Raw genomic sequence first — 23,365 nt, forward strand, 5'->3', positions numbered from 1 at the left:
GCCAGCAGGTTGACACAAATGATGCCATGCTGTGTAGTTGAGTTGCCACAAGTAACAGTGTAATTATTGAATATACAGTGTCAACCTAGCTCTTCAGGCAGGTTTTGAATGTGTAATTGGAGAAAAACACTTGAATCTCTGCAAAAGTGGCAGTTTTAAAAAATCCACTTTATGTGTAACCAACATAACAGGGCCATCCTTTTAATGCCTGTTTTCTAGGCGAATTCCCATAGCTTCCTCACCTGTACTCCCTTCAATTGGCACACTGGAGGGATGGTTTTGACTCACTGCAGCTGTGTGACAATGAGCTGAGCAGTAAGGGGGAATAGGGAAGGTCTTGTATCAGAGATGGTAGAGTGAACTGATTACCAGTACAAACTTGAGTCCCATTGTTCTGGATGCAGGTACCATCTCTGTCACTGAATAGGCTCAGCGACCTTGGGCAGGTTACTTGGCCTCCACAAACCCCACTTGCCTCGACCATAGCCCTGGAATTACAATTCCCACCACATGTGGCTGCTGTGATGACTGGGCAAGGTAATGCATGGAAAACCCTCAGCACAGAGCTTGGTTGTAGGTAGATGGGAGGGGATGCCTAGCAGTTTTCAGGCTCACCAAACCCTTTAAATTTCCTTTGCATGATAATCCCAGAACCCTACAATAACAGTATTAACATGAATAGCAAAATGAGGGAACTGAGGTCTGGCGACTTCCTGAAGGTCATCTAGTAAGTATCTGAGGTGGGTTTAGAATGGAGTTGTCCTGAAATTAAGTCCAATACCTTTTCCACAAATCAGAGAGTCTCCTTTGAGTTTTTTATCCCTGTTCAATGTACCAGTTTATAATCCTATGGAGCTTGAATACTCCTGAAAACCAGAACTATTTAGCTCAATCTCCAACAGAGTAAGGCAGGCAAGTTTCCATACAATAATATACTTAGTTGTAAAGGGCAGACACCTTAACTTTGGTTGTGCTGACTGCAGGAAATGGTGGGCTCTTGCATGAAAAGATGACCCAGGCTCCAGGTTTATTATGTTAATACCTAAGGACAGATAAATGACATCCATCTTTCCCAACCAGTCTTTCAGCCATTCCATCTCATCTACTGGTCAATTTATACAATACCATCATCAATCTAGTCTGTCCGTCAATCCATCCATCCATCCATCCATCCATCCATCCCTCCCTCCCTCCATCCATCCATCCTTCCTTCCTTCCATCCATCTTCCCATCCATTCCATCTTCCTAACCACTTATCTATCCATCTGTCCGTCCATCCATCCATCCATCCAACCATCCATCCATCCATTCATCCTTCCATCCTTCCATCCATCTTCCCATCCATTCCATCTTCCTAACCACTTATCCATCTATCCTTCCATCCTTCCTTCCTTCCTTCCATCTACCCATCCATCCATCCATCCATCTATCTTCCCATCCATTCCATCTTCTTAACCACTTATCCATCCATCCGTCCATCCATCCAACCTTCCCTTCCTCCCATCCATCTATGGAGCATCTGCTATTAGCTAGGTCCTGTGTCAGGCACTGAGAATGTAAAATAAGTGAGGATATCCGTTTAACAATTTTTCAGTTCATCTTTAAGAATCTAGCCCTGTCGGCAGAGCTGGGCCACCATGAACAAAAGTTAAAAGCTCATGTTTCTGTCCACTTCTACTTTTACATACTCAGTTAAATTTTCCAAGTGTTAACGTGATTAAGCAATTGGACAGCTTCACGATTCTTTACCAGATTCTAGACTATTTCATTTAGATCATGGAATGTTAGAACATATCTTTCATTCAATCTCTTTTGTAGAAAAGGAGAGTGAGAGCCAGAGAGAGAGAAAGTAACTTGCCTTAGGTCTTTCAGATTGCTGTGTGTAGAGACCACAAACTCAACTGGGTCCCAAGTGGCTGTTCTGGAGGGGTGGGTGCATGCAGTGAGCCTGCTATTGGGAATGCTGTTGAGGACACCTGAGAGCTATCTGCCAGCCAGGCTCCAGGGCAGAAGCTCTGCTGAGTGACCTGTTACATGAAAATTCCTGGGCTGTTTTCTGTTCCGTTGTGGAATTATCAGAACACAGAGAACCAAGATTAACATTATCTAGAAGACTTGAAGCTCCTCTGACACAGAAGTACACAGCATGGTAATAAGGAGTGTAGAAGCTGGTGGAGTTGCTGCTACCTAGTACCTTTTAAATTGGACAAGTCATGGTTTCTGTGAATGCCCGTTCTTTGAACGGTAAAAAGGTAACAGCACCTATCACTTGGAGCTGCTATGAGGAGCCAGTGAGTGATAAGATACATAGGTTCCCAGAACAGTGCCCAGCTTATGGTAAGAGCTCTATTCATAGCACTCATTTATATGCTATTTATTGTTGGTATTACTATGATTCAGTTCTCTACAAAATTAGATATGTGGGGTTGGGACCTTATATCACCCTTTCAATAGAGCTCTCGAGGGTTTAAAGATAAACAAGGACTCATGCCTTTTGTATACGTAGACCTGGAACATAAAACCTACTCTGATTTGGGGTTCACATCCACCTTGAAATTTGTCTACAACGTCAACATGGAGCTATAAATAATCTCACATATGCTACATTAACAGTTTATTTAGAAATTGGGGTAGATATCGCTGCATGTTTTCAATCCTCTCAACTAATGCTGTGGTCACACCTCTGGGAAAAGCCTGGGGTGGTATCGCTTAACACTTTTTCTTCAACTTGTTCAGATTTTAAAGGTGCAATATTATTGATTAGCCACATGGGGGCAAGAAGCTCTAATTTTTCCTGAAGTTGACCAGGACGTCTATCCTAAGCATTAGAAGTTGTAATGCCTTTCAGATATCTTAGAAAAACCAAACAGTGTTCCCGAAATATTTTATATGGGCAGTGTCAGAAATGAACAAAACATGTTTGTGTTTAAAAGTTGATTGTGCAGATTTGTGCTCTGGCTGTAATGCCCAACCCTGGAGGCACATTACAATCACCTGGGGGGCTTTTAAAATATGAATTCTGCTGCACACCACCCGTCTAGGGACTGCAAGGCAACAGTATCTGCATTTTAAAAAAAAGCTCCCCAGGTAATTGCAAGGTTGAGAAGCGCTGATCTATGGATTAGTGGAGCTTGAAAGTAATATGAGGCCGGGCGCGGTGGCTCAAGCCTGTAATCCCAGCACTTTGGGAGGCCGAGACGGGCGGATCACGAGGTCAGGAGATCGAGACCATCCTGGCTAACACGGTGAAACCCCGTCTCTACTAAAAAATACAAAAAAAAAACTAGCCGGGCGACGTGGCGGGCGCCTGTAGTCCCAGCTACTTGGGAGGCTGAGGCAGGAGAATGGCGTAAACCCAGGAGGCGGGGCTTGCAGTGAGCTGAGATCCGGCCACTGCACTCCAGCCTGGACGGCAGAGCGAGACTCCGTCTCAAAAAAAAAAAAAAAAAAAAAAAAAAAAAAAGAAAGTAATATGAAACACCTGGCCATCTGACACTGCCCTGTAATAAGTGATGCCAGGGGTCATGGTCATGTTATCAGAAAATAAACAAAAGTTGAAAAATAAAGACTGGCAAGCTAATTACTATGGAGCCAACATTTCCTTAATTTGTCTCCCTATTGAGGCTACAGACTCCCTGGGGTGACTAAACTGGCTCCAGCTACATATTTTCAAAGAGAAAATCAAAGTGACTGAATGTCCATTAGCCAGACAGCTTGTCTCACTGAGCCCGGAGCCAGTGGATTGCAACCTCTCAAGTCTCAGAGGCAGTCCTGAGGCCAGCCTCCCTTCTCTCCCCCTGGATTCTTAAAAACGAGCTGAGGTTGTGTTTGATTTCAAATTCCTCCGATTGTAACAATACAGGCATTAGATAATGCAAAGTTAAAAAGGAAAACCGAGGAGGAAGAGATGATTTCAGATCACATGTGGTTATACTCAATAATCACTCTCAATTCACAAAAAACGACCATGAAATATGAAATATTGAGCTTACTAATTAGTCCAAAACAGATGAAAATGCTTCCTGGCTTCTGATGTTCTGGAATGTGGGGCTCTTTTGGCCTCTGACATTTCTTATTGCTGAATTGAATGCTTGGATGTTTAATAATTCATCTTTTAGATATTTTGAGGAACGTCCTCTGCTTAGAAGTTGTTGAGGCTGGGCATGTTTCTAAATCTCAGTACTTACATGGAGGACTAAGAAACGAGGCCTGGACCAGGTGCTGCGGCTCACGCCTGTAATCCCAGCACATTGGGAGGTCGAGGCAGGCGGATTGCCTGAGATCGGGAGTTCGAGATCAGCCTGGCCAAGATGGTGAAACCCCGTCTCTACTAAAAATACAAAAATTAGCCGGGCGTGGTGGCGCACGTCTGTAATCCCAGCTACTTGGGAGGCTGAGGGATGAGAATCGCTTGAACCTGGGAGGCAGAGGTTGCAGTTAGCAGAGATTGAGCCACTGCACTCCAGCCTGAGCAACAGAGGAGACTCTGTCTCAAATAAATAAATAAATAAATTAAATTAAATTAAAAAATGAGGCCTGCACATGGAATCACAGGGCTTGTATCACTTATGCTAAATCACACCAAATTGTGAAAATTATTTGAAAGGGTGAAAGGGTCTTCAAAGCTCATATAGTTCAAACTTCTCATTTACAGATAAGGAAACTGAGGCCCAGAGACCTGCTCATTATTGCTCAGTTAATACTGAACCAACTTTGGTTCTGTATTACTTCAAACTCCCAAGCCTAGGAACTTTCCACTGCATCACAGCCATTAAAGAAATGATCCCCTTCCCCACCACCACTGGCCCTTGCTGGGCCATACTGCTGAAGAGTGGAGGCTTTGTTTTTTGTTTTTTTTTTTTTCTGCCAGAACCATCAAAGCCAGCCCCCACCTTCCCAGCAGTCCAATCTCTCCAATTATGACTTTAATGTTCAGGGCATACAATGGCCTGTCCTTTCTCATAATTTTAATTACGTGTATGAATTGCTTGCCTCTACCCTTCTCTCTACCCTTGAGTTTCTACCCTCAAATATTTCTGGTTACTGGTGTTTGAATTTTGTTTTACTAAAATATAAAATCAAATGCTAGTCCTTTGTGCATAGTTGATAAGTTCAGTGGAGACAAATTACTGAAAATCCTGAGCGATTCTTTTAGAAGGGTCCTGCTGCAGAGCATCCTTAGTGGAGTCATAGCAGGTTTCCCTTTTAAAGACGATTTGCAATTGCTACATTTGGGGAAGGATGTTGACGGAAAAGAAAGAGGAGAGGATTCCCAGAGAAGTGTAATCTTTTTTTTTTTTTTGAGACCGAGTTTTGCTCTTGTTGTCCAGGCCAAGTGCAATGGTGTGATCTCAGCACACTGCAACCTCCGCCTCCCAGGTTCAAGCGATTCTCCTGCCTTAGCCTCCCAAGTAGCTGGGATTACAGGTGCCTGCCACCACGCCCAGATAATTTTTTGTATTTTTAGTAGAGATGGGGTTTCACCATGTTGGCCAGGTTGGTCTTGAACTCCTGACCTCCAGTGTTCCGCCTGCCTCAACCTCCCAAAGTGCTGGGATTATAGGCCTGAGCTACCGTCCCCAGCCAAGTGTCATCTTTTGCAATGCGTTTTGTGTTACAGTAAGGCTCAATGATATAACCAGCAGAATGCTCTTGATTAAACAGGACATCCCTCATTATAGTCACCTGTAACTGTCTCTCAATATGGCAGAATGGAAGGTACTATCCTACTTCCATTCATCAGATGCTATGCAGTCTACAGAAAATCACTTCTCCCTGAACTCTGGCTGCTTCATCTGCTGATATCAACATCCTTGCCTGAAAGTTGACCAGATGGCTTATCATGGCCCCAGAGCTAAGATCTTTGATGCTAAGTTGAGATTTTCTAAACTGTTTTTCAGGATACCATCACTTGTGATGTGTTCGTAGGTTTCTTAATAATTTTGGGTGTGATTTGTTCTAGGAACTCCCAAGGAAGGTCCAGACCTAGCCAACAGAGCTCCAGCCACCTTCCCTTCCTGAGGGAAGTAGAGAAGAGCTAAGCCCTAGGCTTAGGGAAGAGGTCAGCAGCTTCCTGGGACACAAGTAGTGGATACAGGAGCTGGTGACTGTGTGGCACCAGCCTCAAGCCCTCTAAGTGGCTGCGGGCTTTCTCCCCTGGGAACTGGTTCTGCCAGCCATTGTCAATGGAGTCCATTTTGCTTCAAAGTTCACCCTGACCAGAAAGGCCCTTGACATTTAGGCTAAAATCCTACATTTTCGTGGCTAGGCTGGCACTGACAACTTGGCAGAGGGACCAGAGTTGCTTCACATAGGCATGTAGTGGTATTTTGATGATCAAGGCATTGCCTGAAGCATCGATATTAGTTTAGGGGCTCTCTTTCTTCTTCTCTCTTTCCTCTTTCCCCATCCCTCCCCTTTTCATCTCTGCCTCATTCTTCTTTTCTCCTCTGAACTCAAATAAGGAAATAACCCAACCTTCAGGATGATCATATGCTCGAGTGACCAGACATCTCAGTTGAATGTCGCTGACACAATGTAAATCAGCTTCTCAGCTCTGTGCTGAAGGCCCAGCTTTTAGAAATTTTCCAGCTGCCTGTGGACTGATACTTCTGAGAAACACAAAGATGAACCACTACAAAAATAAGATGTAAAATGCAAGCATGAATTTTTGGATTTAAACAAAATTCCTCCGTCAGATTGATATAAAAATTTCTAAACACTCTCAATTTTTGTTTTTATCCAATTATGAATCTTGCCTGTCCATAGACCATATTTTGAGTAGCATGGATACAGACTGTTGCCTTACATGGAGATGTTTCATATTTATATTTCAGCCCATTTTCTTTGGGAAAACACAGCGTTTCTGGCCTCTTCTCTGCTCATCTTAGTTTGTCTAAACACATGTCTAAGCCTTACTGATTTCCCCAAGAGCACACCACTTCAGCTTGGTGGAGAGCTTCCTCCAGTACACACTAGCTTACAACCCTTGAGCTAATGGGCATCACTCTTATTCTTTCTCTTTAGAAGTTTGAACTTATATTCTGTTCCCTAGGTCCCATTTACCATTGGTATATGTGCCCCTTCCTGTCCACTTGTCTTCTGAGGTACCTGATTGTGCTCTTAAGTAAATATATAAAAAATATGTTACATATATTAAATATAACTACATATATATATATACTACATGATATGGTTTAGCTGTGTCCCCACCCAAATCTCATCTTGAATTATAGCTCCCATAATCCCCATGTGTCACAGGAGGGACCTGGTAGGAGGTAGTTGAATCATGGGGGCAGGTCTTTCCCATGCTGCTCTCATGATTGTGAATAAGTCTCAGAGACCTGATGGTTTATTAATACAAAGGGAAGTTCCCCTGCACATGCTCTCTTGCCTGCTGCCATGTAAGGCGCACCTTGGCTCCTCCTTTGCCTTCCACCATGATTGTGAGGCCTCCCCAGCCATATGGAACTGTGAGTCTATTAAACCTCTTTTTCTTTATACATTACCCAGTCTTGGGTATGTCTTTATCAGCAGTGTGAGAACAAACTCATACAATAAATAACTGTGTATAATTTTATATAGGCACTTGGAAACTTTAGACATTAAACATAATGTGGTATACATTGTATATAAAATTATATAGCATAGAATTATATTTATATATGCAATTCTCTATCATATCTATATAATATATAAACCCCCAAACTGGTATATATATAATATACAAAAATATGTAATTAGGGAGATATTTAGACTTGCCTTACTTACCAGTGTCATTGGGATATTTGTCTCCTTTGGTACACGTCTTCCCATCATCTTCCTGGATGTAGCCTTCCTGGCACTCGCAGCGGTAGCTGCCCAAGGTATTGATGCAGATGTGGGCACATAGCGTCCCATTGCTGCTGGCACACTCGTCAATATCTGGTTTGAATCAAATGTAGAGAATACTCAGTTTCTGAGAATTCACTTCTAATATAACAGGTGACATTGGGCTTGGCCTCTCTGTTAATAACAACAAAGGACACTTGGGCTGACCTTGATCAGAGAAGCCTGGTTAAAAGCAGGGAGCTAGAAATGTAGGCTATCCATAAAAACCGCACTTTTGGCCAACTGGCCATTGTTACAGGCTGATCAGTGATGGGGTTCCTGGCTGTGGCTCTGCCACTCCCAAGACATGTGGCTTAGACTGCTAGCCTTCAGATCTCACTTACGGAACAATGACAATGAAGCCTGCCCTAAACACTTCATAGGGCTACTTAGAAATGAAAATGAGATCACCAATGGCAACACTCACTTAGAAAAGAAAACATTATAGAGATGATTTTTTGTGAGTGCCCTACTGTGCTGAGGATTTTTAAGTTTCCCTTTATGGTGTAGGTTCCAAACAGCATGATGGTGACCCACAGGTCACTTAGGAATGGTCCCCTCCCAGTTAAAAGCCACGATCGCACCTGGGAAAAGATACTTCTAATAAAAGAAAATAGTCATAATGGGTCTAATGGAAAGAGTCTTCCCCAGAAAATGTCTGCCTCATCAGGAACTCAGACAGACCCCTCATGAGCTGTGGAAATGAGCCATGGGACCACCAAACAAGTCCCCATGAAGAGCCCATGTTAACTATGCACATCATGGACTTGCTCCCCTGCTGCATGGTGGAAACAAAAACGTTTCCCACCACGAGGACAGTGGGAGGCCCAACTTCATTTCCTGTTCACTGGTTGAAGACAGTGGGTAGCAGTAGGTGGGAACCGTGGCATGCAGCCCCAGACTGTGCACATGTGCTGGGCAGACAGAGGCCAGCCCTGAACTTGAGGATGGCAACAACTTCCTAGCCACTCCCTGCACAAGCTGCCAGTGACCCAGTCCCTGTATATGCTGAGGGAAGGGTGGTCTTCTGGACGCTCCCCTGGCAGTACCAACTAGGTCATCTGTGGACTGGATGTTGCAGCTGCATCCTCCTCTGCAATTCCTCAGGCTCACTGCCTTTCCCCAGGTGTCCCTGCCCTAAACCCACCTGTGATGCTGCCTGTACTGCCCAGAGAGAGAGGAGATTAAGTTGATATTAGAGATAGAAAAAGAACTCTTAGTAGAAGGCAAGTTCTGCTGGTACCCAAGCCCCCAAACAAAAAGAACAGGGGCTGGGTGTGGTGGCTCATGCCTGTAATCCCAGTGCTTTCAGGGGCCAAGACAGGAGGCTGAGTCCAGGAGTTCCAGACCAGCCTGGGCAGCATAGTAAAATCCCATCTCTATAAAATATGAACAAAATTAGCTGGGTGTAGTGGCATGCCTATAGCCCCAGCTACTCAGGAGGCTCAGGTGGGAGGATCGCAGGAGCATGGGAGGTCGAGGCTGCAGTGAGCCATGATCATACCACTGCACTCCAGCCTGGGCAACAGAGTGAGACCCTGTCTCAAGAATAAATACATAAAGAATAGGGTTCACGAGCTGCTATAAACTGAAGTAAGAGCCTTGTGCCTGGGACCTGAGCCTCATGGAATGGCCTGTGCCTCTCTCTGCAGGAGAGGCCAGAGATCCCTGCTCCATTCACTTGGGAGTCACAATCCCATTCTCTGGCATTGTGGGGCACCATTCCCAAATGCTGACAGGGAGAAACCAGAGGACCTACAGTTGGAACTTCTCAGAAATGGTGCTCCCTAGAGCCCCTGCTAGGCTAGAGAAAGAGGGATGCTCATGACAGCTGGTTTATTTCCCATGTAGGTCTACCTGCCAGTCTCTGCAGTTCATCCCCCAGCTGATTCTTAAATCTCACCATGCCTATGAATCATTAGAGGCATTGGTGTAAATATGCATGTGTGGACCCACTCTCAGAGTTGTGATTCACTAGGTGTGGAGAAAAGGCCAGGATTTTTTTTTTCCTAAATGAGGACCCCAGATGTTTCTCAGGTTAGCTATGAACTGACCACACTTTCAGACACATAGTTCCAGAGGAAAATGAGCCATAAAGCTGCCTTAGAACCTCAAGGAATGCACGGCTGGGACAGCCAGTTCGTGAGGGCGACAGTAAACAGGCTGGTGCCATGGATGGCGCAGGCTCTGCTCAGCTGCAGCCCAGGTGGCTGGCTTCAGCTCCCTCCAACTTCCTCCCAACCTGTCTGCCATATGGCTACTTCCTTTTTTCCCCAATCCTCTTCTAAGAGAATGTTTATTCTTGTTTTGTTCTGTCTGCGTTTTTACGTTTCTGACCACTTATACTCTGTTTTACATTATTCCAGTGTATATTTGGGCATGTTCCCCTTCTCCTGCTCTTATGTCTCACTGCCAATTAGGACCTCACTGTACCAGATCCCGGAAGAATTCCTTGGGCCTAGTTGGTTTTAGTAATTGTGATGAAGGGCAGTGATAAGCTATCCCTAGGATAATACCAAACACAACTTCACCCAACAAGTACGAGAACTGAAGGGTCCAACCAAGGACAGAACCATCTGAACAAGGCACATATTCAGAAGCTGGAAACAAAGCACATTCCCAACACACCCAGACAGTATGGCTTCTCCCGCTTCCGGTGTCTCTCGCGGTCATATCGGTATCCCGGATAACAAGTACACAGCACTCGGCCAAAGTTGTCTGTGCATTGCTGTTCACAGGGAGCCTCTGCACAAACGTCGTAATCTGAAAAAGCAAAGTGAGAGCTCACGTCAACCACAGGAGGAGGCGGGGTAACCTGGCCCTGGCCTGGAAAGGACTTTCTGGGCTGGGCTCTGCTCAAGGGCACATGTAAAGTGTGGACAGATACACTTAGAAGGACAGGAACTCTTTCGGGCTGTGGGGCACCTTCTAAGAGTACTGCAATGGGTAACATACACGGCATCACATCACTCGTGATTTTCCCCCAGGTCGCCTCATCATCCTTTGGTCTTTGTCACTATCCAGAGAGAAAAGACTCTTAAGAGGGCCAGACTTGCGGATTCCCTCGGGGGTGGGGTGCTGTTTTGTCTTGTTCATCAACTGCTGTGGAGGCAGGGGACTCCACCCAGCAGAATACTAAACAAAGGCCAGCTGGGGGGACAGGCGCTAGGGTCATCATATGGGAGGAAGGGCTGGAAGTCAGGCAGGCTCAGAGAGGTAGGAAGGGGACTTTGTGTACACACGTCTGGACTCATGCTGCTAATACCTGAGACTGGGTAATTTACAAAGGAAAGAGGTTTAATTGGCTCACAGTTCCACATAGCTGGGGAGGCATCACAATCATGGCTGAAGGTAAATGAGGAGCAAAGTTGCTTCTTACATGGCAGCAGGCAAGGGAGTGTGTGCAGGGGAGCTCCCCATCAGATCTTGTGAGACTTATTCACTAACATGAGAACACCATGGGAAAGACCCGCCCCATGATTCAATTACGTCCCACCAGGTCCTTCCCATGACACGTGGGAATTATGGGAGCTACAATTCAAGATGAGATTTGGGTGGAGACACAGCCAAACCATATCACTGTGTAATAGAAATGTGCATGACTTATAAGAGAGCTGATACTTATATGTGTATACCGTATAAGTGTGCATCCTGGGGGTTTGATCTCTCATGCTGAGAAGGGATTGGGTGAGTTCGAATGGTTAGTGGTCTCTTTCCAGTCCTCAGCCTGTGCAAACTGAGGTGGATACACTGCTACTCATAAAGAATTAGGGCATCTGCTCCTCTCAGTTCCCAGGAACTGATATGTAATGAGCCTCTGAAGGGACTTTGGCTCTAATTCAGTAGCTCAGGCACAACACTGACTCCCAGACCGGAGCCAGCACCTCATTAATCCTTGCACTATCTCCTCCAGGTGCTGACAGATAAACTATCCTTGGACACCGAGTGAGTCTGGCTTTGCTCCACCACATACGAAGGTGAACGGGTGGGCTGTCAGCTCCTGATGCAGGGAGGATTTGTGTGACAAGTATTGTGCCATTCTCACAATGACCTGGAAAGCTGCCCTTGTAAAATACTCCTTCCCATGATTGTGATTTCAGGCCTGCTTTGCCTGCATGGTGTTCTGACCAACCCTGCAAACTGTCTCTAGCTACACATTTCCTCCACTTGGCATCACCTCTAGGCAGCCAAGGTTCTGTGCTCTTTATGTTGGAGAGCATGATCCTGGCATAACTGGCTGTGAGCTTCCCTGGTGGCTATTGCCACCATTCCGCAGCAGCTGGGAAGGGGAAGAAGGAGACAGAGAGGCTGTCAACGTGTTTGAGTTGATCATGGTGCCTAACAAGGCAGTTCCCTGTCTCTCCTACCATTCCTGCTTCCCTGAGGAACCGCTTCCAACTCTTCTAGCTGATTCTTTCTACACTCACTTCTGCATCTCTAAATAGCTGACTTGCATTGCTTCTTTATTTTTATTTTAAATCCTCTCTAATGACTTCCAGTAACAGAGGAGATGCATTGAATTTTTTCAAGGCCTCCTGTCCCCTGCAGTCATACCCGTAACTTTCTATTCCCTCCATCTGGCCAATATAGTTATGATGAAATTTTGATGTGATAATCTTTAGTATTTGTACCATAATAACAACATAAAAGCTATTCTTTGCTGAACCTGAAAGTATGCTTGAATTACTTGTACCTTCTTGAGGACCTTTTTATCTTCTCTGGAATTAAAAGAATTATCTTTTATATTTTTGGGGTGCCAGTTACTGAACTTTCTCTCTTAGCTTCAAACACCCACCTTCTTCTTCTATGGGCTACTTTGTGACTTGGGCTCTGGAGTCCACATTCCTTTGTCAGCTGCCAACCTCTTAGTTTCTGACAGTGACACACATAGAGACACAGACAGAAACAGGGAGGCTGGAAGAGGAAGAAGGGATATCGGCCTTTTTCTGTTTTACTTCCTGAGATTCCTATTCATGAAAGCCTAATATCAACCTTTCTCTTCCATCCCACTAGCAGATTGTTTCAATAGCAGCTGCAAGCTGGGCATGGTGGCATGTGCCACCTCTGGAGGTTGAGGTGAGAGGCTGACTTGAGGCCAGGAGTTCAAGACCAGCCTGGGCAACATAGTGAGATCCCATGTCTACCAAAAAGAATACAGTAGCAGTAAAATCTAGCTTGAATTTTTCCTAACACTTGCAAAAATCAGCCTCACTGTATCCCATTTCAGAGACATCAGCACCAGCCAGCCATCTGGTAGCCCCGCCTCCAAGGTCTGGGTCCCAGATGCACTAGTAACTTCCTCTAGGTTCTGAGAAATAGGGCTTGCTAGTCAGTACCTCTTCCTCAGAGTTCTGGGTCCTCCCAACTTCTAAGTTTTCACTGGGTCAATATCTTCTCTTTGTTTCCCTAGCCTAGAGGCGGTAGCTGCTTCCTGCAGTTGTTACCTCAATGATACTTAGTTTTCCTTTCGCATTTTTGGTTCTCAATTACTAGTTAGCAGTTCTTCATATTAATTGCTTTCTGTTAAATAAGTGGCGAAGGCTCTGTTTCTGGACAACTTCAATCTACATATTCAGTTCTCTACAAATTCATCACTAATTCATCACCAGAGATCCCCTCAATTTTGCAAATCTCTTCTTATAGACATTTTTTCAAATTAATCTCAACTTGCTCTAATTAGGACTCTGTAGGTCTGCTGCATGGCAGCTACTACTCTTGGTCTTGAACTCCTCAGGTAATCCTCTTGTCTCAGCCTCCCAAAGTGCTGGGATTACCAGTACCACACCCAGCCTGTAGCTGCATCCAGGAATGTGCATTCACCATGAACCTATGGATGCCCATCACCTCCCTCTCTCTTGTGTTGGATTCCTGTTTCCTGGATCCCACATGTATTAGTCTGTTCGCACACTGCTAATAAAGACATACCTGAGACTGGATAATTTATAAAGGAAAGAGGTTTAACTGACTCACAGATCCATGTGGCTGGAGAGGCCTTACAATCATGGAAGAAGGCAAATGAGCAAAGTCATGTCTTACATGGTGGCAGACAAACGAGAGCTTGTGCATGGGAACTCTCATTTATAAAACCATCAGATCTTGTGAGACTTATTCGCTACCATGAGAACAGTATGGGGTAAACGGCCCCCATGATTCAATTATCTCCACCTGGCCCTGCCCTTGACACGTGGGGATTATTACAATTCGATGTGAGATTTGGGAGGGGACACAGCCAAATCATATTTCCACATCTTTCTCTCTTCCAGTTTACTTCCTCATTTTAGTGGAGAATATTCTCCATTGGCTTCCTGACTTAGAGCAGCAAATATGAGGCAGCAACGCTTAAAAACTATAGCTTCCACTCACGAGTTAACATATTTCTTTAGACATTCTAGTTTCTTTTTGCCATCTGTTATGGTTAATGCTACAGGTCAGCTTGGCTAGGCCATGGTACCCAGCTATTTAGTCTGGAGCAAGGTTCACCAGGAGGATATATATGCTCTGAATCAGTATCCAACATATGGTATGGTTTGTCCCATAACCAGGATTCACAGGTCCCAGAATCAAGGGTGGAAATGGGAGTGGCACCACTCACTGTTACCCCTACTGATCCACTGGCAAAATTTTTGCTTCCTGTTCCTGTAACTTTATGTTATATTGGCCTGGAGGGCTTAGTTTCAACGGGAGGAATACTTCCAGCAACAGAGGCAAAAATGATTCCATTGAACTGAAAATTAAGGTGCCACCCGGCCACTTTGGTCTCCTCATGCCTTGGCATCAGCAGGCAAAAAAGGGAGTTATTGTGTCAGCTGGGGTGACTGATCCTGGCTACCAAGGGGAAATTGTACTGTTACTCCACGACAGAGGGAAGGAAATTTTTCTGGAACACCAGAAACACCTTAGGTAGTCCCTTAGTAATTGTCACACCCTGTGATTAAAAAGCCAACAAAAGAAAACAACTCAATTCAGGCAGGGCTAACGTCTCAGATCCTTCAGGAATGAAGGTGTGGATCACCTTACCAGGTAGAGAAAGAACCACGATCAGGCAAGGTGCTTGCTGAGGGCAGAGGGAATATGGGTTGGGTAGTAGAAGGTGGCAGGTTACATATATCAGCTACGACCATGTGACAAGTTACAGAAAAAAAGCACTGTAAATTGTAATGAGTATTTCGTACCTTTCCATGGATTATTTCCATGTTTGTGTTTGTGCGTGTGCATCTGCATGCCAATCTTTGTTTTCTTCCTTCTTTTATCCTCTTATCATATGTCATAAGATGTAGCGACTTTATATCACAGTATTTAAATACTGTTAACTTTACATCACAGTATTTACATTAAAGCATATCAAGGAGATGCTGGAAAAGTCCAGTGCCACAGGACTTCATACCCTCTTCTGGGGAAAGGGTTAATGTGTTTCATGCAGGATAGTTGTAGCATGTCAGATGAACATACAACTTTGTTATTGCCTTTATCTGGAGATTAGGTATGGTTTAAGGAGAGGTGTATTGGTGCCAAGCTGACAAGGGGTAGATTTGCGATAATTTTATGTGTCATCTTGGCTAGGCCAAAGTATCCAAATATTAGGTCAAACGTTATTCTAGGTGTTTCTGTGAAGATATTTTTAGATGAGATTAACATTGAAATCAGTAGACTTTGAGTAAATCAGATGACCCTCCATAATGTGTGTGGGCCTCATCCAATCAGGTGAAGGTCTTAACAGAAAAAAACATGACCTCCCCCCCAACACCCCGCCAATCTAAGGGGGACTTCTGGCCAGCAGACTCCAACTGCAACTCCTCCCTGGATCTCTTGCCTGCCAGCCTACACTGAAGACTTTGGATTTGCATCTCCACAATCTCATGAGCCAATCCCTTTAAAAAAGTCTCAATCTCTCACTCAGTCTCAGTCTCTCCCTCTCTCTCCATTCATAGAAAATCAAAATCAAAATTGGTTCTATTTCTCTGGAGAACCTTAATATACAATATTTTCTGAAATCCTGCATTTGTACCTTGCACTCTCTGGTGATAGAAACAATTATGACTAAAGATATCTTTAGTAAAAGAAACAATCACTGACTTTTCCCCACAGATTAAAACAAATCTGCTATGAAAAGTGTTCTAGCAAAAAGCGACAGAGCAGAGAAGTAGCTCTGGCAAAACAACTTTCAGCATGTGTGACCACTTTTCCTGAAAATATTCAGTTCTGGGTTATGTTAATTATAGGTGCTGTAGTCTCTTTAGGATGAGGGAGACTAGTTTTAAGACCTAGATGTTTGAAACCACTAACACTGAAAGAAACTCTAAGTATGTGGTATCCATGCAATGTGTTTTTAATTAGGTTGGGCAAGGTCTTTAGATAAGATCTTGAACGAAAGGGCCTAAAACTTAATTTTCTTTGCAGTCTGCCAAACTGCAACATCAAGGATACAGCTGGTGATTGAGAAAAGCTGATATAGAAAGAAATGCAATTATTGTGACTTTTGTGGGTTTACTCATCATGCTATAACCAACAGAATTGACTGGCAGAGAGAAATTCAGCTTAGAGAAACTCAAGACCACATCAGCCATCACATGGGGGCGACTCCCAGCCAGCCTTCCTGTGGCAGCTTTCTCAAAGGTCACAGCTATGATTCAAGGAAGTGTCCCATCCTTCCACTGAAAACAGCAATGAATGGGAGGGATTCATCTGCTTCTAACTGATCAAAAATGGTGCTCTATGAGATAATGCCACAGAATTAGCGTGGCTGGGCTCTAGATCTTCTACAGAGATCTGGCTTCTTGGACAAAGGTGAAGAAAACTGTTTCACATTCCCCACCCATCTCACCCCAGCCCTGAACAAGCTTAACCCCATGCCCTTCAAACAAAGTCTTTAGTGCTTTCTGTGTCAGGGCTCTGCCTGGAACCCTGCAGTCCTCTGCTTTCTACTTGTTTAAGTCCTGGGCAGTCTTCCTTGATAACATGGTCTCACTTCTCCCCTCATTTCCAAGACCCTCTTTGACTGCCCTGGGCCTCTGTGTATGTGTCCCCTCTGAACACTTCCTACTTTGAATGTCTCTATTGCACATATTGCAGTTATTACTAACAATGACAATAGCAGCAATGACAGCAGCCACCATTTATCTTATTACAAGCATGTAATAAGAACCAGCCTGTGTTCCAAGTGCTTGACATGTGGCAAAATTCTTAAAACCATCATTTGACCCACATACTAATACTACCCTGTAAGAACCAGGGCTTAGGAAGTAACTTGAACTTGCCCAAGGTCACAGCTATTAGTAGGACATAGAAGCATGATTAAAATCTAGGTCTATCTGATTCTGTCTGCTCCCCATCCTGGCTTCTCAACTTGAATGCATGCAACTTGAGAGCTGGTTCCCTGCCTTACTTTGTATCTGTATCTGAGTGCTGGGTTGAACACTCAGGTAGTGTTTGCTGATGGGCATGTAAAGGGACTTAAAGTTTAGCAGGTGAAAGGCAGGTAAAGAAAGCAGGTGGAGAGGTCAAGGGAGGAGGGCTAGTTCTAAATGTGTATAAAATGCTAATTGGGGGATTATAGCCCATTAATCATAAAACCTGAAATGCTATATAAGAATGACTCAATGTGTGCAAACACGTCATGTAATGATCAGACACTGGATGTTACATATAACAAAATTGGCATCAGAAAAATTTAATGCCAAAAAATATGCACAGATGGCACAGATAATCAGACACAGATAGCACCTATATTCCTTCAACATCTAAAGTTGATAGACTTTGAGTAATTAGTTGTGAATAAAGTGACACAATCTTTTTTATATTACATACCTTCTGGGATGCATTGTCCAAGAACAAATTTATATCCTTTGCAGCACTTTTTCCTAAGAGACAAACAAATATTTAAAATATTAGGTTAAAAATAAAATTCTTTTCAGTTATTGTTTTTTGAATGAAATAACTCATGCCCAGGAAACATTGAGGCATAAAGCAAAGTAGGGGCAAAGTATTTTTAAGGCAATCTGGGATTAAAAGAAAAAATATCAATAATACATGATCACATTTTCTAATACCAGGATATTCTTTCTGCTACATAATACACGAAATCAACATTTTGAATCCTATGAAATTAATTAACTCAGACTTCAAGATACTTATATTAAGCAATTAAAGGAGTATAGGACATAAATAGGAAAAGGACCTTTAAGGATGACCAGGCCTCTCATTCCACAGGCCAAAGAGATACAACTTGTTTATTATAACAATTAATGAATCATAATAACAATACTTGGCTAATTATAACATAATGATTGTTAATTATAATATAACAATAATTAGGTAGTCAACTATTAAGGCAGAGACTGGAACCCAAACATTCTGATTCTCATTTGAGTGATTTTTTTAAAAAAACACTTGTACCATATAAGAAAAAAGGTGCCTAAATGATCCGAATTTAAAATATAGCAAACAGGTCATTCCTGACATAAATATTCAATACTTACTCCACTTCAACCAAGCTAAGTTAACCAAGTTAACTACCTGCTAGAAGAAAAATATTTACACTCTCTGAATGAATACAGCAAGAGGCAGGCTCTCTACAACATAACATGTACAAATGTGACCCATTCTCAAAGAGAAGACAATCAATGCTGCAATCTCCAAGATAACCCATATATTGGAATTATTAGACTTTAAAGTAGCTATTTAACTGTGTTCAACTACATAAAGGAAAACATACCTGCAATGAACAAAACAGAAAATGTCAACAGAGAAACTACTAAAAGAACAAAACAGAAATTATAGAACAGACAAACAGATCTGAAATTTTTAAACATGCTGCTGGATGTGCTTAACAGAAGAATGGAGAAATGATGCAGGAAAGAATTTGTGAATTTGAAAATAAATGAAATAAAATAAATAAATGAAATAAATAAGTGAACCTTATCCAATCTGAAGGAAAGAGAAAAAAAGACTTAAAAAAAGGAACAGAGACTTGTGGGCTAGTATCAGAGGTCTAAGGTCTGGTACTTGGAGTTCTAGAGGGAGAGGAGACAGTAAATGGAGCAGAAAAATATATTTGAAAAAACAATGGCTGAAAACTTCCAAAATGTAGTGAAAGAAATACATTTTCAGATTAAAGAAGTTTAGCAAGCCCGAAACGGCTAACTACACACATACACAAAATGCCTACAGATGTCATAGTCACGTTGCTGAAACCTAAAGAGAAAATCCTGAAAGCAGAGAAAAATTACACATGATATACAGGGAAAGGATGATTTTAATAACCACAAACCTCTCATCAGAAAAGCACAGTAATCAGAAGACAGTGATATGACATCCTTTGAGTGCTGAGAAAACAAACTTGTTCAACCCAGAATATCCAGTGAAAATATCCTTCAAGAATGAAGGTGAAATGAAGACATTTCAGATTTTAAAAAACTAAAAATTAATTGCCAGCAGACCTGTGCTAAAGGGAGTTATTCAGGCTAACAGGAGATGACACTAGAGGGAAACGTACATCTTTAGGAAGGAATGAAGAGCATTATAAACGTAAATATCTGAGTACATATAAAGAATTTTTAAGTTCTGGATACATGTGCAGCACATGCAAGTTACATAGGTATACATGTGCCATGGTGGTTTGCTACACCCATCAACCCGTCATCTAGGTTTTGAGCCCCACGTGCATTAGGTATTTGTCCTAATGCTCTCCCTCCCCTTGCTCCCCATCCCTCAACAGGCCCGAGTGTATGATGTTCCCCTCCCTGTGTCCATGTGTTCTCATTGTTCAACTCCCACTTATGAGTGAGAACATGCGGTGTTTGGTTTTCTGTTCCTGTGTTTGTTTGCTGAGTGATGGTTTCCCCCTTTATCCATGTCCCTGCAAAGGACATGAACTCATTCTTTTTTGTGGCTACATAGTATTCCATGGTGTATGCCAGTTAGAATGGCGATCATTAAAAGTCAGGAAACAACAGATGCTGGAGAGGATGTGGAGAAATAGGAACGCTTTTACACTGTTGGTAGGAGTGTAAATTAGTTCAACCATTGTGGAAGATAGTGTGGCAGTTCCTCAGGGATCTAGAAATACTGTTTGACCCAGCAATCCCATTACTGGGTATACATCCTAAGGATTATAAGTCATTCTACTATAAAGATACATGCACACATATGTTTATCACAGCACTATTCACAATAGCAAAGACTTGCTCTTAATTTCTCAAAGCAAAAATAATAACATACATTGTCTTGCAAGGTTTGTAGTTGCATGTAGTTGCAATAAATATGACAACTGTAGGAAAAAATGGCAGATGGTTAAATGGACCTATATGGTTACAAAGTCCCTACATTTTATGTAAAATAGCAAAACGTTGGCATTTCTGCAGGAGCTAATGTTTCCTTTGTCTCATTGTCTCCTGCTCCCATTACTTTCCCCTTTCCTTGCCTTCACCACTTCCATCATCATACACGAGAAGCTGAGAATTAACCACTGTACAGTGGATCTGCAAATCTCAAGAATATACCCCAAGATATTTTGACTATAAAGGTTAAATGACCATTTTGAAGAAGTATTTTTTGGTAACTATTAGAAACATAAGATTCAAGGTTATTCCTACTGCAACATCATTCTCGCTCATTTGTGTTTGGGCATGCTTTCTAGGAAGAGAAACTGAGTTAAACGCAGTCTACCACTGGGAACTGCATGTCATCTACAGCCTGTCATGTCACCTGTGTGAACACACCATTTGCATGTCAAGGTAGAGAAAGGAGCACAAACCACTGATTTGGGAAATCAGACATTATCTATGTCTTAAAACAAGTTTCAGTTTTGTCGAATAATCAGAACTTTCACGTAGGTTAGATAAGGTCTTCTAAGAATTTTGACACAATTTTTTTCCATCACATTTTAATAAAAAATAATTTAAGATCATTATTTTCTACTCCTTCAAATTAGTATGATGTGATTATATTACAGGTTGAGTAACCCTTATCTGAAATACCTGGAACCAGAAGTGTTCGGATTTCAGATTATTCGGGAGTTTGGCATATTTGCAGAATACCAGCTGAGCATCCCCAGTCCAAAAATCTAAAATCTGAAATGTTCAGTGAGCATTTCTTTTGAAAATGTTTCAAAATTTTGGATTAGGGATGCTCAACCTGTATTGGTCAAATCAATTTGCTGCACTACAATTTGGTCTCCCAGGTAAATTACCATTCCTAGGAGAAACTTAAGTAATCTCTTCCTGAAAAAAAATTTATAAAAATTTGATAAAATCATAAGTAGTTTTATGTGGAATTTATGAAAAGTTCATACAATTGTTAAAAGTCAAATTTGGTAACAGAAATTCTGAAGCACTGAAGCATAACTGGGTACAGCAATGCCACTTCATTCTTCTCCCTGTAACATTTCTCGCATGCAATCCAGTGGTGGTAGATATCTTACTTCAAAAGCATATAAAGTATGCTTTCAATATAAAAACAGTGGCATTTGGGGATGCTATCAAAACAGACTTGAGTGATACAGCTAAGGTTCCCCTGCCTGAACTGGAATTCCCAGCACAGATTAATTTGACATTTTATGATAGAAGGAAATCATTCATCCATCCAATTTACCAATATGAATGATGTGTGGCAGTGTCCAGAGTGCTCTTATTAGACATAATTTTCCAACTTCTCAAACTAAATTATAATTTTACATACCAAGAGAAGCCCATGAAGATATAAATTTATGATGAGGTACCAAAAGTACAGGGTCTACCTTTCTATTCCATGAAACTTAAACTCTGTCTAGTTTTCCATAGTTTAAAAAAGTCCAAGCTCCTAACAACCAGAAGGAAAACTGGCTTGAGTATTCATTAAAATTTTACGGTTATTACTTACTCCATTACTTGAGGCTGTCCTACAGAAAACTATAAGAGGAAGAAAAGTGTACTGGATGATTTGAAACTCCAGTGATTCAGGAGAAAGTTGGATACAAGGGGAAAAACCCAAGTGTTTCTGATAATCAAATCAAACATCATAGTTAAACATATGGTTTTATTTGTCTGTTTCTATTTTAATGCTGCATTTAAGATATAACCTCTGAGCTGTTTGATGGCATTTTAAAGTTCATGCAAATCAATATGATCCCTTACAATCTCTCTTTCCACATCCAAGATATTAAAGTTGGGCACTGTGACCTTTATGAGCATTTCAAGGGTTTAGTACTGTCCATGCAGTGGAGTGAGAAGCAACCTGTCATTTGCTTTTTCATGAAATCAAATAATGAAGTGATTTGATATGCTTTCAAAAGGCTACGGAACTCCATCATGAGAAGATCTGAGTTTCAGGATGGGCATGCGTCATTTAAACACCTGCTTAGCTAAGAATTAATTTCCCCTCTGGGTTTTTTAATTGCATAACTGACCTCAGCTCTCTGCTCAAGGGAAGGAGTTGTGACACTGCAGTGCATCCTTCTGTCTTCCCTAGAGTTCCTGAGAATACATTATTTTGCATGTTAAACACCCATCAATCATAAATCACCGTTTAAAATAAATAATGAAATATTCTGAAGTATTAAAAAAATAAACACTGGTTGCACATGTTATACCGTTTCAAAGATTACTTACAACATTATTTATGTACAACAAAGTTGAGACGGCCAAAGCAAAATCTTGTTATGAAAGCATGAGCACTTGTTAGATCTAACTACAAACACTGCTGTACGGTTTTTATCTTTAGAAAAACAAACTAAGATGGGGAAAGCTTGTGTGATTCTAGGGAGACAATCATTCTTAATACGTTTCACGTGTGGTAGCTTGGTTTTCCAAATACAAATACTTTTCTTACTTCTTGGCAAGGGGAAGTGATTAGATGGTTGTTACATAGAAAGGGTTTTCATTATTATATCTTGTAATCAAGAAAGTCTGTAGAGTTTTCCCCTGGGTGCCCCTGAGTATAAACACATGTAAAAAAAAAATAATAAAAGTCATGCAGGCAGAAATACACCCCTCCAGCCAGGTGTGTGTGAGAGCTTTTGGAAGGAATAACTACACCAAAAAAATGAAGATAACAGAGATTGCATCATCAGACTGTCTGCTGGTCATTATGTTAGAGACTAGAAAAGAATTTAAAAAATAACTTCCTATAGTATTAGAAGACTAAAAGTGACCATGAAATGTCAAGTGAATTAGCTGACAAATATCTGCACCTTGCTGCAATGCAAGGGTGAATTGTTCTACGATTTATTTGGGGTTTTCCTTGCATGGCTGCTTATTCATGCACCAGATAAATCAGATTTTTATTTATTTATTTATTTTTTAAGATAGAGTCTCACTTTGTTGTATAGGCTGGAGTGCAGTGGCATGATCTCGGCTCACTGCAACCTTTGCCTCCCAGGTTTAAGCGATTCTCCTGCCTCAGCATTCTGATTAGCTGGATTACAGGCACCCGCCACCATATTCAGCTTATTTTTGTGTTTTTGGTAGAGACAGGGTTTCACCATGTTGGCCATGCTGGTCTCGAACTCCTGACCTTGTGGATC

General features: G+C 42.1%; 1 protein-coding gene across 2 annotated transcripts in view; it reads right to left on the reverse strand.

Annotated features, from left to right (window-relative positions):
• Positions 1-23,365, reverse strand: part of CCBE1 (collagen and calcium binding EGF domains 1) — a 262,268-nt gene that overhangs the window by 22,420 nt on the left and 216,483 nt on the right. For both annotated transcript variants that reach the window (XM_033238838.1, XM_033238846.1), the window contains 3 exons: positions 17,674-17,726; positions 10,498-10,632; positions 7,771-7,923 (listed from right to left, as the gene is read on the reverse strand). In XM_033238838.1, the coding sequence (XP_033094729.1) occupies positions 7,771-7,923; positions 10,498-10,632; positions 17,674-17,726 (341 nt within the window). The remainder of the gene's footprint in view (positions 1-7,770; positions 7,924-10,497; positions 10,633-17,673; positions 17,727-23,365) is intronic.

Source organism: Trachypithecus francoisi, unplaced genomic scaffold (genome assembly GCF_009764315.1).
Source record: "Trachypithecus francoisi isolate TF-2019V2 unplaced genomic scaffold, Tfra_2.0 Contig01474, whole genome shotgun sequence".
Classification (NCBI taxonomy): domain Eukaryota; kingdom Metazoa; phylum Chordata; class Mammalia; order Primates; family Cercopithecidae; genus Trachypithecus; species Trachypithecus francoisi.